The sequence below is a fragment of the Anthonomus grandis genome, chromosome 14, assembly GCF_022605725.1.
Source record: "Anthonomus grandis grandis chromosome 14, icAntGran1.3, whole genome shotgun sequence".
Classification (NCBI taxonomy): Eukaryota; Metazoa; Arthropoda; class Insecta; order Coleoptera; family Curculionidae; genus Anthonomus; species Anthonomus grandis.
The window spans coordinates 10,063,920-10,079,013 of record NC_065559.1 but is presented as its reverse complement, the minus strand read 5'-3'; the positions used below and the strand labels follow the sequence as shown (position 1 = coordinate 10,079,013).

General features: G+C 35.9%; 1 protein-coding gene across 1 annotated transcript; it reads left to right on the top strand.

The window, feature by feature from the left end:
* Positions 1-8,917: 8,917 nt before the first annotated feature.
* LOC126744765 (uncharacterized) lies at positions 8,918-13,985 on the top strand. Its single transcript, XM_050452317.1, has 4 exons — positions 8,918-9,004; positions 10,518-10,655; positions 10,688-11,030; positions 13,954-13,985. Exons 1-4 carry the CDS (start codon positions 8,918-8,920, stop codon positions 13,983-13,985), a joined length of 600 nt encoding a protein of 199 aa, XP_050308274.1.
* Positions 13,986-15,094: the final 1,109 nt, after the last annotated feature.

Here is a 15,094-nt window from a genome sequence, read left to right as displayed (position 1 = left end):
TTTTGTGGTTATCGGCATCATGACTTGCATCGCTTTAGAAACAGCCAGAGCTGGTTGAGAAATTAGTCTTGAGTTCCTCAGAGTTGGTTAGAGATGTTGTTGCAGTAGCGCTACTCGGTGTTATGCTACTTCTACGGATAGATCGAGGGAGACTTTCTCTCATTTTTATCCAGACCCTCTCCCTAAATTTTAAGCCTCACAGGAGGTTTCGGTGGTATAATGGCAATTTAACCAGTTCGGTAAGTTGTACATTTCACACGAAAAGTACGCTGCATTTTATACCTACTTTCGCGTAAAAATAACTCAGCCATAATGTAATGTAATAATTTTTATTATCTTTTGAAGTTGCTTCGTCTTCGGCAAGATCGAAAGGAGAAAGTCTATTGTCTGTTGCAACAATTGCAGTGGATTTGATTTAAGGCAAGTATACACGTTTTCTACTTCTTTATCATTTAGCTATTTTAGGCTTCTTACATCTCATCATCCTTGATTTCTAGGTAAGTAAATTCTGTAGACCGATAAATTATGCATCTGTTTACACTTTCTAGATCAGTGAGACTTTATTTGAGTTTTCCAAAGCTGTAGGTGACTGCTGGTAGTACCGAGATATTAATTGCTACGACCTTTATCCAAGAGCACAGGTAAGTTTAAAGTATTATTTTAGCGCGTGTAATCGGGCTTTAGCTATCTTTCTGGATAATGCCTCTACGAACCTTTACAATTTCTGTTGTGTAGTTTGTTCTTAGTACGTTTGCGCTGAGTGAGGTTTCCCAGGGTACTATTACCTGTTCTAAGCAATAAATTAGGCTCTGGGTCACATGTCTTTCGGTAGTCTATCCAGGGTACTAAAAAGTGTCAGTATATTCATTTTGTTGCCATGCTATATCATCACAATTTCTTACATGGTTTTGTATTTTTTAGTGTTATTTGTTAGTATGTAAATTATGCCCTTATTATTATTAAAATTCCAAAATTGCCATAACTTGTAGCCCTTAATATCCTGAATGTGTCATTAATGTTACGTCTATGATGTCTTGAATAGGTCTTCCTGTTTCTTGTCTCAGTCATATCAGATAAACTAATAGGCGCTATAGGTAGCACCCCTATAGGAACAACATAAGTAGAATCTTAAATGGTACCAAAAAATAGTATAAAAATTAATATAAAAGTAAATATGGATATTACATTTTCATAGCAGTATAATGTATTTAAAATATTTGAATATTTATAAATGTTGAATAATATACGCGACTGTCAATTTCTTTTTTGCATTCCAATCTTCTTTCAATTTAGGTTGAGAAATAAATAACAGAAATACTATTGTTTTTTAACTTCTTGCCATTATTGCTAGTTATTACATGGATTTATGATTTCCGCCTCTAAGACTTGAATTAGGCAAAAGTAGTGAATACTCAATGAATAAACAGCTTTTCAATTATAAGTTAGAAGACAGCTTGGAATAGTTTAAAAATAGTTTAGAATGGCTTTGTTTTAGTCAAACGATGACTGGTAATTTTCTCAAGAAATTTCGACAGTTGTTTTGAATAACTATAATTTAAAATACACATAAATCCTATAATTAACTTAGGTAATTGCCTTACAGTAAGGTTTTGATAGGCAATACTATATTATCAACTACAAAAATCTCTATAAAAAAAGAGGCTAAAATGATACCAAAATATTTTATTGGTTATAACTTCGCGTTTCTATAAAAAAATATTGCAAAAAAAATTTATTATCTCAATCAGCTTAGACCATTTCCCGATATGGCCCCCGCACTTTTCAAAGATGAAAAAGCAATCTCGCCTAAACCCAATATATATTGGAACATCTATTTTCAATAAAAATGGATGGGGACCCATCAAAGTCTCCACATTTCATATTTACGACGCCGAAAGGAGCGAAAACTCATCTATATAAATTGCATTTAGAGAAGCTTCGGTTCTTAGGTTCGCCTTTTAGCCGAGGAGAAATGATCGGGTGTCAATGGAAAATTGAATTTTAGCCTGCGATATCAGTTATACTTTGAGCGGCTAGCTATCATAATTTTAAAAGGAATTTGACGAAAAGTTTTCTAAGAATAACTATAAAAAATGGGAATTGTGAGCTATAAATTCTATTAGCAAAGTTTGTAAGGAAAAATGTTTAACTAAATGTACCTCCAGAAACTCTATGAAATTAAGAAATTAATTAACATAATTGTCAAAGCTGCCAAAGGTCGTTTGGCTAGAAGAAATGCTGACAAGATGAGCATTTCTTTATAGTTAAAACTAAAAACAAAATTTTATGGTATTAACTTATTCAGTTTTATAAATATGGTGCTAATATAAAACTTGTGGGAAAATCTTTCACAAGTAACAAGGAATGTTATTAATATGTATATGTTTCTTTTTACAAATAACACTCAAACATTTTACAAATTTTAACCTTCGTCTTCCGGGGTGGGGTACAAATGTACCCCATACATCTCTTTTCTTGCATATTTGCCCAAAAAAAGCTTATTTTTTGCGAAGAATTTTATTTTCTGTTCATAAAAGCTTTGTAAATATTTACTGCCTTTTAAACCACATTTTTTTCTCGGTTTTTCAAAAATAAAGTTGTTTGAATAGCCTGGGGTACATTTATACCCCACGTGGGAATGTGTTGCTTTGTACTTCGATTCGGCGCGCGCTGCTTCTAAAAATAGCCCATTAGTTGATTAGAGTGATCGTTGCAGTGTGCGCAGACTTTTATTTATTTCAAAGCCATTGAAGAGTTTTGTTTTAGCAGTTAGTTTTGCGAGTTTTGTGGTATTTCGCTTTTTTAAAATTTAATCAAAAATGTCGAAAGGCCTTAGTGATGCCGAATTAAAACGGCTATTATATGCAGACCCCGATGATCAAATAGGGGTGTTTGGTTTCAACTAAAGAGGAATTGTTTAAGTTTATGCGAAGTCGAAATTTAGCGATAGCGCGATTTTTAATTAACAACGGCAACGTAGCGGCGTGACCGAACTGCCATGTTTTCTTCCCGATGGGAGTGCGCGGCGCTTCGAGTCGAGTCGTGTCAGTCGGTTTTAATGTTTTAATTGAAGGGGTTAGCTTAGCTCGTAATTTTGTTTTGTTTGGGTTATTTTCTTTCTTATGACGTAGCACGTGTAAATTCCAAAGTTGTATTTTTATTTTGTTTTGGAGCTAATGCTGGCTGTCAGTAAAGTCTTTTATAGAACAAAACAGTCTTTAATTCAAAAAGGGAAACGGAACCAGCTATCGAGACAACATCAAAATTGATGAACTAACATCGGCATCAAACATTTTGGTCCTTCGAGCCGGATTGGTTAGAATAGGTATTCTAGCCTAGGAAGGATCAAGAAGGGTTCTGTTCTTGGGGGCAAGACCGGCTCAGTTTTTAAGGTTGTTTTTGAAACATAAAGGAAACAGGAAGGCAGCACAAGACTAGGTGCAAACGAAAACTAATTCATTGTGAAAAGTGCAAGTATTTGACGTTTGAGGTAGGTGCTATACATAAGAGGTGAGTGCCAATAAAAGCAAATTTTGTAAAATAAATTTTGTGGTCGTGTTTGTGTATTTTCCACAAATTTGTAAAAGGTTTTACTTGGGTTTCATTTTGCATACAAACTTAGTAGCACACTTACAAAGGTTTTGCATAGAATTTGACAAGGTTATATTAGGTTGTAATAAAAAGGGCATTTGTTTACACAGATTCTTATGCAAATTGCAGCAAACGATTTTACGGGCATTTTGAAAGGTTTTTGTATATTTTTACAAGGTTTAAGTAAAATATATTTAGGCAAAGGTTTATGTAATATTCTGCAGATGGTTAGGTTGTATTTTTCACTTGCATAACATCTAACACGGTTTAGGTTATTAATATTTCACAGATGCTTGTGCAAAGTTTTGCAGAAAACATACATGTATTTTGGTAGTGTTATATGATAAGGTTTTAGGTTAATAAGGTCTTTTACTATCTATGCAAAAACTTTGAAAGGGTTATATTTTTAAATAATTTACATAAATAATAAATATCACACAAAATGGCATCTGAAGGGGATGAAGGTAGCTCGTATCAAGTGCGAGAGGATTCAGATGAAGAATTTAAAGTTTTAATACGAAAAAGGGGAAATCTTAAACGTAATTTTACATTGCAAAATAATTTTTTAAGGGGTTACGATAGTTCTAAGATTTCTGAGGTACCCATGCGCTTGACAAAGATAAACGAGTGGTTTAATGAATTCGAAGTTATACAGTGTCAAATTGAAGAAATAGACGATTCCGATGATCAGTTAGATGAGCGAGAGGCATTCTGTAACTCATTTTTTAAAATAGTTGGGCAATTAAATAATATTTTAAATCCAATAAGGTCGCCAAGTCTAGATGGGGGGCTGCAGAATGACGTTGTACGCATGCCGCCCAACACAGGTACAGCTTCAAAGCCAGAGGTAAAACTTCCAGCAATGGAAATTCCGCATTTTTATGGGTCATATAAACAGTGGTCAGAGTTTCATGACACTTTCAAAACGCTTGTGGATTCCAATCCAAATTTGTCAGATATACAGAAATTCTACTACTTAAAGGGGGCTCTTAGGGGAAGTGCGGCTGAGGTGGTACATTCTTTGGAGGTTTCTGCTTTGAACTACTCGGAGGCATGGAAATTATTAAAGGATAGGTTTGAAAATAAAAAACTAATAGCCTTGAGTCACATAGAGTCAATGTTTAATTTTCCTAACATGGTTAAAGAAAATTATAGGGAGTTGAGAAAACTGGTTGATGAGGTCAGAAAGGATTTGAGGGCTTTAAAATCATTAGGGTTAAAGGTTGAGCACTGGGACACGTTACTGATTTATATTTTTGAGGTTAAACTTGACAATGTGACAAGAAAAGAATGGCAAAAACAAGGGTCGGTTGATACTTTTTCTACTATGGAGGAATTTTTACAATTTTTGTCGAATAAATGTGCGATTTTAGAAACGACAAATCGTAGCAACATCTCAGGGGGTGAACAAGGAAGTAAAAATGTCAAACCTTTTAAACGTAACTCTAATTTACAATTAAACTCTTATGGGGCATTTAATAAAGGGACTCAACCACGGGCTTTGTGTTTAAAATGCAAATCGTCAGAACATTATTTGCAAGGTTGTACATCTTTTCTTAATTTGGATTTGCAAGGTAAAAGGGATTTTATAAACAAGGTTAATTTATGTTGGAATTGTCTTAGACAGGGGCATAGAGTACATGCATGCACGTCACAGGGTTGTCGTCGTTGTGGTGGGAAACATCACTCTTTGCTTCACACTGATCCATCACGTGAGAGGAATGAGAGGCAAGGTCAAGGGGAGGAGAATAGCACTAGGGTTACTGGGGTCACTACAAGTGACAATGAGGTTTTTAACGGGCACAGCAGCGCATCTACTAGTTTACAAACTCAAGGTGAAGAAGTCTCAGACGTTTTGCTGTCAACAGCCATCATCAGGGTTCAAGATGATAAGGGAGGTCTGCATGAATGTAGGGCGTTACTGGATTCAGGATCTCAGTCTTGCTTTATGACAAAGGAATTGGGAGATAAGTTGGGGCTTCTGAAACGGAAAATTAACATTTCAATTTTAGGTATAGGTCCAGGGGTCACCAACATTACACACTCGGTTAAGGCTACAATAATTTCCAAAGTTTCAGATTATAAACACGAGAACTCATTTTTGCTTATTGATAAAATTTGCAATAGTATTCCATCTAGGAATATTGATGTAAGTAAGTTGAAATTACCAGAAGGGTTAATCTTGGCTGATGTTTCTTTTGCAAGGTCAAACAAGGTGGATATTTTATTAGGATCTTCTATTTTTTGGGACATCTTACAAAGTGAAAGAATTTCTCTAGGAAGAAATATGCCTGTAATTCAAGCTACAAGATTAGGGTATGTCATTGCAGGGCCCTTCGGTTTTCAAAATAGTGCAAACACACATTCTAGTTGCAATTTGAGTTCTACTTTATCGGTCCAGGATCAGCTGGAGAAATTCTGGGCTTTAGAGGAAGTTGGAAAGGAAAGGTGGTTAACCAGAGAGGAGGAGGCCTGCGAAAGATTTTTTATGGAATCAACAACTAGACAAGAGGATGGGAGATTTGTTGTGAGGTTGCCAGTTCGTGAGGGCTCCGCGAAATTGGGCGATTCGTTTCATGCGGCTTTAAAAAGATTCAATTCGTTAGAAAGGAAATTTGAAAGGGATAGTCATTTGAAGGAGTTATATTCTGATTTTATTAGGGAATATATCAATTTAGGGCATATGTCCAAGATAGACCTGGAAGATGTCGATAATTCACCAGGTTTTGAAACCTATTACTTACCTCATCATGCAGTGGTAAAGGAAAGCTCTTTAACCACTAAGCTTAGGGTCGTCTTCGATGCCAGCGCTCCTAGTAGCAATGGCGTATCGCTTAACAACAAGCTGATGGTGGGACCAAGGTTGCAGGAAAACATTTTTTCCATACTATTGCGTTTCAGGTTGCACAATGTGGTTATTACGGGGGATATTGAAAAGATGTTTCGGCAAGTGTGGGTTGCAAACGAGGATAGGGATATGCAGCGCATTTTATGGCGATTTGATAAAGAGGGTCCTATAGAACATTACAGATTAAATACTATTACATATGGAATGGCTTGCTCTTCGTATTTGGCAGTCAAATGTTTACAGCAGTTGGCAAATTCTAATTCAGCATGCAGTTCCAAGGTCAGCAAGGTCATCATGCAAGACTTTTACATGGATGATTTGGAAAGTGGTGGTAGGGATATCGAAGAAGCAGCATGTTTAAAGGCTGAAATTGGACGTTTACTTTCTGAGGGTGGGTTTGTTTTAAGGAAATGGAGTTCAAACAAATCTGAGGTTATTTCAAATGGTCAAGAAAATCAAAATGTCGATCATTATATTGCTCAAAATGATGGCGCGTCAAAGACATTAGGAATTTATTGGAATAATCAGTCTGATACTTTACACTATGACAGTCTAGGAAATGATGTAAAATTTAAGGGTGAGGTGGTAACAAAACGCATGATTTTATCTTTAATTTCCCAATTATTCGATCCTTTAGGTTTGATGTCACCTTTGATTATTAGGTCGAAATTAATACTGCAAGCCTTATGGAGAGAAAAATTAGGATGGGATGAGGAGGTGCCGCAACCAATTTTACAGGGTTGGCTGGGATTGAGCAAAGAATTGGGGAGATTAAAGGCATTTCAAATTAAACGACATGTCTCTTGTGAGGAGGCAAAGTCCATACAGATTCACGGTTTTTGCGATGCGTCTCAACGGGCGTATGGGGCCTGTGTATTTGTAAGATCGGTTGATAAAAATGGAAGATACTGTGTACGCCTTCTGTGTTCCAAATCGAGGGTCGCTCCTCTAAAGGTTGTTTCGCTTCCGAGGCTAGAGCTTTGCGGAGCTCTTCTATTGGCAAAATTAATAACTTCAGTTTTACAGTCCACTGAAATCAAACCTTCAGAAGTCAGGTTATGGAGCGACTCTTCAATTGTACTTTGTTGGTTGGCAGGGGAACCTTCAAATTGGACAACGTTTGTTGCTAACAGGACGGCGGAAATTCAAGGTATTACAAAGGGGTTTGGCTGGTTTCATGTTGCGTCAGAAAGCAATCCAGCTGACCTAATATCCAGGGGCGTAGATTGTGACAATTTATTGGAAAATCGACTTTGGTGGCAAGGGCCTCATTGGTTATCAGCTGAAGAGGTTACATGGCCTACTTCAGGAAGGTTCAATATTTCAGAGATTCCGGAGCAGAGAGCTGTTCGACAAACTTTTGTGGTCGAAGAAGACAGTTGTAGTCCAAAATTTTGTTTTGACAGATTTTCTAATTTCTTTCGGTTACAGAGAGCTGTAGCATTTCTTTTACGATTTGTGCGTAATTGTAGAAGATCTAAAGGTTTACGGGATACTGGGCCTCTAACAGTTTTGGAGTTATTAGAAGCATGGGTCTACATAATCAGGTGTATTCAATTGCAGGATTTCAAGGCCGAGATAAATGATATTAGGCAGGGTAGCTTTGTTTCAAAATCAAGTAGGCTAGTGTCATTGAATCCATTTATAGACGATAAGGGGCTGCTAAGGGTGGGAGGCAGGTTGGCAAATTCCAATTTAGAATTTAATCAACGGTTTCCAGTAATTATTTCAAATAAAAATAGGGTTACTAAGTTAATCATATTACATGAGCATTACAAACAACTACATGCAGGGCCTCAAGCATTATTGGGGTACATACGAGTTAAATATTGGCCAATATCTGGGCGTCGTACAGTACGCGACGTACTAAGGAGTTGTATAACTTGTTATAAGGTAAAGCCAAGAGGGTTTCAACAACTCATGGGTAATCTGCCAAGGGCCAGGGTAACGCCTTCTCGACCTTTCACAAATTGCGGGGTAGATTACGCTGGGCCATTCACTACTAAGGTTAACAAAATCAGGGGCTGTGTTGAAACAAAGACATACCTTTGTGTGTTTGTATGTTTTGCCACGAAAGCTGCTCATCTAGAGTTGGTGACAGATTTAAGCACACACGCTTTTTTAAATTGTTTTAAAAGATTCATCGCTCGAAGGGGGTTATGCAAGAATATGTTTTCAGATAACGCGACTAATTTTACAGGGGCCAATAATGAGTTACAGGATCTTTTCAAATTTTTACAGAATAAAGAAAACCAGAGTGTTTTTTCAAATTTCTTTTCGAAATCTTCCATAAGGTGGCATTTTATTCCGCCACGCTCACCTCACTTTGGCGGGCTGTGGGAATCTGCAGTGAAGGCGGCAAAATTTCATTTGAAAAGGGTAGTTGGGGTACAGAGGCTGACCTTCGAAGAGCTCTACACAATTGTAACCCAAGTAGAATCTTGCCTTAATTCACGGCCTCTTACGCCATTGTCAGAAATGCCAGACGATCTAGATGTTCTCACGCCTGGGCATTTTTTAATTGGCACGTCCCTAAGCGCCTTACCTCAGGAAGATCTGGAAGATGTAAGTTCCAATAGGTTGCATCGATATCAGTTACTAACGCAGCTCGTGCAAGGGTTTTAGAAAAGGTGGTCACAGGAGTACCTTGGTCAGCTTCAACAACGAACCAAATGGACTACTAATGGGGACTCGATTTCGGTTGGTGATATGGTGTTAGTGAAGGAAGAGAACCTTCCACCAATGAGGTGGCAATTAGCGCGAGTGATGGAACTTCATCTAGGGTCGGACAATAGGTGTCGAGTAGTGACTATAAAAACATCGAACGGATTTTGTAAAAGAGCCGCCTCGAGGCTTTGTATTTTACCATTTGAAAGGGATGTTAAGGTGTAGATTAAGGAATTTTTGTTAAGTAAATATTATGTTACTAGGATCTAAGTATTTTAGGTATATATTGTTTAGGTTAATTGAAAGACAGGCTTTCAAGGGGGGCGGGATGTTTGGTTTCAACTAAAGAGGAATTGTTTAAGTTTATGCGAAGTCGAAATTTAGCGATAGCGCGATTTTTAATTAACAACGGCAACGTAGCGGCGTGACCGAACTGCCATGTTTTCTTCCCGATGGGAGTGCGCGGCGCTTCGAGTCGAGTCGTGTCAGTCGGTTTTAATGTTTTAATTGAAGGGGTTAGCTTAGCTCGTAATTTTGTTTTGTTTGGGTTATTTTCTTTCTTATGACGTAGCACGTGTAAATTCCAAAGTTGTATTTTTATTTTGTTTTGGAGCTAATGCTGGCTGTCAGTAAAGTCTTTTATAGAACAAAACAGTCTTTAATTCAAAAAGGGAAACGGAACCAGCTATCGAGACAACATCAAAATTGATGAACTAACATCGGCATCAAACAAGGGGAATTTGACGTAATTTTGTCTGACGATGAGGAAAGTGACGGGTACCGGAAATAAATGACGAGGAGTCGGATCTTATTGAATGCGATAGTGACAGTCAAGGCAAATTTCTGGAGCAGGAACAGCAAGAGTCTATGGACGGTGGAAATCTATTTTATAAATCTAAAGATGGTACCCAGTGGTCAAAAGTTCCCTTTCCTCAGACACGCAGAGGAGCTAAAGATATAATAAAGAATAAACAAGGTCTTACTCCGTATAGTTCAAATTTTACCACTGAAATTGAAGCTTTTTTACTGCTCATGTCAGACAATATATTGAATATATTAGTAGTTCAAAGGAATAGAAAAGCTGAAGAGGTAAGTTTCCTTTTTCGTTGACCTTATTTAAAATTTTATTTGATATTATTTATTAGTATTATTAGTTTTCTTTATTTTACTGTTACTAATTAAGAATTATTTTGTTATATTACCTATAAGACAATGGAATGAAAAATATCCACATAAATTGCAACGAACTTGGCAGCTTACCGATTCTACGGAAATCAAGGCGTACCTTGGAATCCTGCTAATCCAAGGAGCGCTTCAAGCAACCAAGGAGCCCCAAAAAATGTTATGGTGTACAGATAAGAAATATGTCAGGCCTATTATTCCGGCAAGTATGTCACGTAATCGATTTCAGTTGTTTACAGCATTTATTCGATTTGACGACTATTCTACTAGACCTCAGCGTAAGATAAACGATAAATTGGCACCAATTAGAGAAGTTTTTGATTTGTTTGTTCAGAATTGTATCATGGCCTATTCACCTGGGTCACATGTTACTATAGATGAGCAACTTGTTTCCTTCAGAGGGGATGTCCTTTTCGAGTTTACATGAAAAGTAAGCCCGATAAATATGGCCTTAAAATTTGGGCAATGGCGGATAGTAAAAATTCGTACAGTGCAAATTTACAGGTTTATCTTGGTAAAATAAATAACAAACCAGAAAAAAATCAGGGTGAGAGAGTGGTTCTGGATCTTGTCGAACCCCTGGGAACTGGATATGGAGTAACCACTGATAATTTTTTTACAAGTCTACCACTGGCAGATAAGCTTGCTGAAAAAAAACTTACCTTGTGTGGAACTCTCAGAAAAAATAAGTCATACATTCCAAACGAGTTGCAACCCAAATTATTTAGGCCTGAATTTTCTAGTATGTTTACATTCACAAAAGAACATACTATTGTGTCTTATACACCTAGCAAAGGAAAAGCAGTTATTTTATTGTCTACGGAACATCATGATGATACTGTTGCAGATGAAAAATATAAGAATAAACCTCATATTATACGTCATTATAATGATACAAAGGGTGCTGTAGACACCACAGATCAAATAGTAAAGCAATACTCTGCTCGCAGAATTTGCAATCGATGGCCAATGGCAATTTTTGGCCACTTATTAGATATTGCGGCACTAAACTCTTTTATTTTATGGGACATCAAGTATCCAAAAATCAAAAAATCTAAGGACTACCGATGATATTTTTTGCTTCAGTTAGGAGAATCTTTGGTAAAAGAATATATTGTACGAAGATATAATAACTCAGGACGCTTGAGCAAGACGCTAAGGCAGTATATGCGCGATGTTGTTCCTGACTTGCCGTCCCCTCCAGTTGAAAGCCAAAATGAAAGACTTAAAAGTGGACGTTGTTATCTCTGTGATCGAAATAGAGATCGCAAATTTAGACAACTTTGCAAGGAGTGTCAAAATTTCCTATGCGCGGAACACCATGTAAAAGAAGTGAAGTGTGTTAAGTGCAAAGAAAATTAACTATGTTTTTTTATAATTTGATTAGTTACAAGTTTATTTTATGTATTTGTATAATTAAAAACATGTAAATGTATCAGTAGTATCATTTTCATGATGGGGTACAAATGTACCCCACTTGGGACTTTACGTAACTTTTCTAACGTGGGAAGACGAAGGTTAATTTATTTTAACTTTGAGGCTAAGTAGGGGCTATTTTTAAATATTGCCAATGATGTAAAGAATACTAAGCATTAAGGTTGCCAAGTTGTAAGACAAGGAAGGTCTTTCCTGCTGATGAGGGAAAGGACGATATCAAAGAATAAAAGGCACATTTTATTTGCATATATTCGAATGACCTAATCTATTAAGAGAAGAACTGGAGAAATGAAAACTATTTGTTAAAAGTTCAAATTAGTGAAAAAAATGCAACCGAGTTGATAATTGCAAATCTTAAAGAAAACGTTAGAACACACTAAACACACTGTTCTTAACAATCTTGACCAAGAATATAGAAAGCAAAGGCAAAAGACTTAAAACTTCCAATATGAAGTTTATGAAACTCCAAGAAACATGATTGGAACAATAAATATGCATAAGGCTGCTCTTCGCCTTAAGAAGCAAATTCTTTCTTTAATCACAGGAAAGGAGTTCTTAGAAATCACAATAAAAACTCAAGACACATCAATATTGAGTATGCAAAAGAACTTCAAAGAGCTTCATAAGGACATGGTGTCAATAAATCTTTTGGAGTATGAAAATAATATGTTCAGGAATGACTTCTGAAATTTAAAATACGACCTGGAATTACTAGAAAAATATGGTAATTTTATGGTTGAACAGTGCTTACTTTAGTAAATTTATCTTTATTTCATTATATGATAAGACTAGTATTTTTGTTGTGACAAGTATCTACTTTGGTCCAAATCGTGATGCCATGTATAGCAGTAATTTGTCTCTTTACCAAACTTTTCACAATAATAATATTGACTTTATATTTAGAATAGAATTAGTATTTTTCATTGAAAATTCAGTCATAAAGGAACAAAACAAACGAGCTTCAGCTTATGCTTGCTACTTTGAAGTTTCCTAACATGGCTCTATTAACGAGCATTGGCTAAGACCAAGTGAATATATTTATGTGCCCGATTATGTACCTCTATCAATGTTTTGTAGAGAGAACTCCTTGCATGGAGGTACTATTACTTTGGTGAAATAGTCGATTGCAGGTTTTTTGAGTATTGTTGATAAATTTAATAATTTTCTGGTTTAAGGAGGTTTTTGAATTTTCAGTGTGTTTTTGCCAACTTTTAATATTTACGTTATTTGTGGTTCTCATCCTCCATAGAGAGCTGTTGGAGTGTTTCTAGACAGGTTGGATTTCCTTTTCCCTCAAATTCTTCTTCACTCGGAAAAAATATTGGCTGATATATTTAATATTAATTATTCGAAAGTTTACTTAGCACAGCGAATTTTTTTAATGGAATACTTAAATTTTATGCGCTGTGCATGCGCGTTAATGCCTCTACACGTCTCACATCTATGTCAGCTACTATCATTGACTATTTTTGTAGTAATTAGATGATGTTGATTATTCAGTTCTTTCACCTGGTATTGCTGACCATAACGGTGTATTTTCTCAGTTTTCGGGTAACCTTGAATTAAAATCAAAACATTGGGAGAACTTTTTGTTCAGCTAACTTTAATGCATGTAATCAGTCTCTTTTAACTGTCAATTAGAATGCAATTCAATATGCTTCGGATACCTTTTCTTCATTTCGTCATTTATTGTGTGGTAAAATCAATCAATGGTTTCCATTAAGGGTGTTTAAAATAAAGCGGCGAAAAAAAAAGGCGCTAAGAACATCTGCGAAGAATCTTCCATATCTTTCTAAATTACCCAAATTTATAGAAATCGTCATGTTCTTTCCTACCATCAAAGTTTTTAAAGATTACATAGGAACCTAATTAAATTGCCAAGAAAAAATATTACTTATTTAATAGATGCTTTTAAGGTCACCTGAAGAAAAACAGAAAGAGAGTTGATCAATTGTGAACGATTTTAGGCGCATGCTTTGCAATTTTGTTGAACCTCAGTTGGAACCTAATGTATTGAATAATTTATTTTTCTAACATCTGAAGTTTTATAGGAAAATGTAACAAGCAACAAGGAGCCAATGGATTACCTTCCAAATATTACTAGACATGACCCCTTTTTTCGTCTAGTAACTTTTGATGATATTCTGGAAAGCTATGTTGAACATAAAATTGTAAGTCTTCTGGATCTTATGAGAGTTCAATGCGGTTGTTGTTGTCTTTACTTACAGGTGCTTTGGTATTTGCTACAAATGACTCTTGAGTTAAAGTGGTACTTCACGCCTGCTTAAAAAAGGCAACCCTCATTCCACTTCAGTATCTACCACCCCCCTTACTCTTTCCAAACTAATTAAAAAACTTACCAAGGACAGAATGATCTCCTTCCTACAGTGACACAAAATCTTAAATAAAAATCAGACTATAAAAAGGATACATTATGCCAAGGGTTCTTGGAGAGTGATTATCTGTCTAGAGTGTTACGATTGTTATTCTGCTATCTATCCAAGGCCTTTGATTGTGTAGTTCATGAAATTTGCGAAATACGCTAAATAAGAAGGTATGGTTTCTGGGGGATCGCTTTGGAGTAGCTGCAATCTTACTTCTGAGATCGTACTCAGAGGGTTGTTCTTTCCGGATTATCGTCCAAGACTGAAGATTAATCTTAAATGTGCCACATGGTACTAGAGCCTATTTTAGTCTTATTGAATGTGAATAGATTGAGCTCTCTACAACTTTTGAGTCTGATTGTTCAATTTGTAGATGATGCTACTATTCTTTGGCATCACGAAGATCAAAAACTACCTTAGATCTCTAATTGTTGAGGATCTTCATAACATTGGGCAGTGGTATTTAATATGGACAAAATTCTTATTTTGGATTTTAGGTTCATGGTCTTTTATTTGATGACTTCAAGTCGCTACAAAATAAAAATAAACTATTTATTTTTAGGTCTTAAACTAAATAACAATTTTTAAACAAAAGCTGATTAGAAAAAGCCATTATTTTTAAGCTTTATATGGAAAGTTTTTTTGGAAAGACCCCGCTGTTATGCTTTTTAGTTAAAACAGTGTATAATCACCCCTATTGGTAATAACTGCTTCACATCTGTTTCTCTCATGCTCCTAAATAAATTCGTAATGTCGTTTTCCTCAATTTCAAACCATTGCTCTTGCATACAAATCAACAATTTTTCCTTTGTCTGAAACACTATTCCTTGTTCTAAAACACGACTTCTCAACATATCCCAAAAGTGCTTGATTGGATTTATGGCAGTACTCAGGCCATAGCGAAACCTGAATATTCTGCTTCTTCAAAAAGTTTCTAGGCATGCGGACGTGCATTGTCTTGCATAAATAAAAAAAATTCACCAAA

Bases quoted from the DNA above. Each gene is read 5' to 3' on its own strand.
- LOC126744765 (XM_050452317.1), top strand. From the start codon at position 8,918: ATGCCAGACGATCTAGATGTTCTCACGCCTGGGCATTTTTTAATTGGC. The intron at 9,005-10,517 runs GTAAGTTCCAAT...AATCGATTTCAG, and splicing joins CTCAGGAAGATCTGGAAGAT to TTGTTTACAGCATTTATTCG. The intron at 11,031-13,953 runs GTATGTTTACAT...CTTTACTTACAG, and splicing joins ATTTAGGCCTGAATTTTCTA to GTGCTTTGGTATTTGCTACA.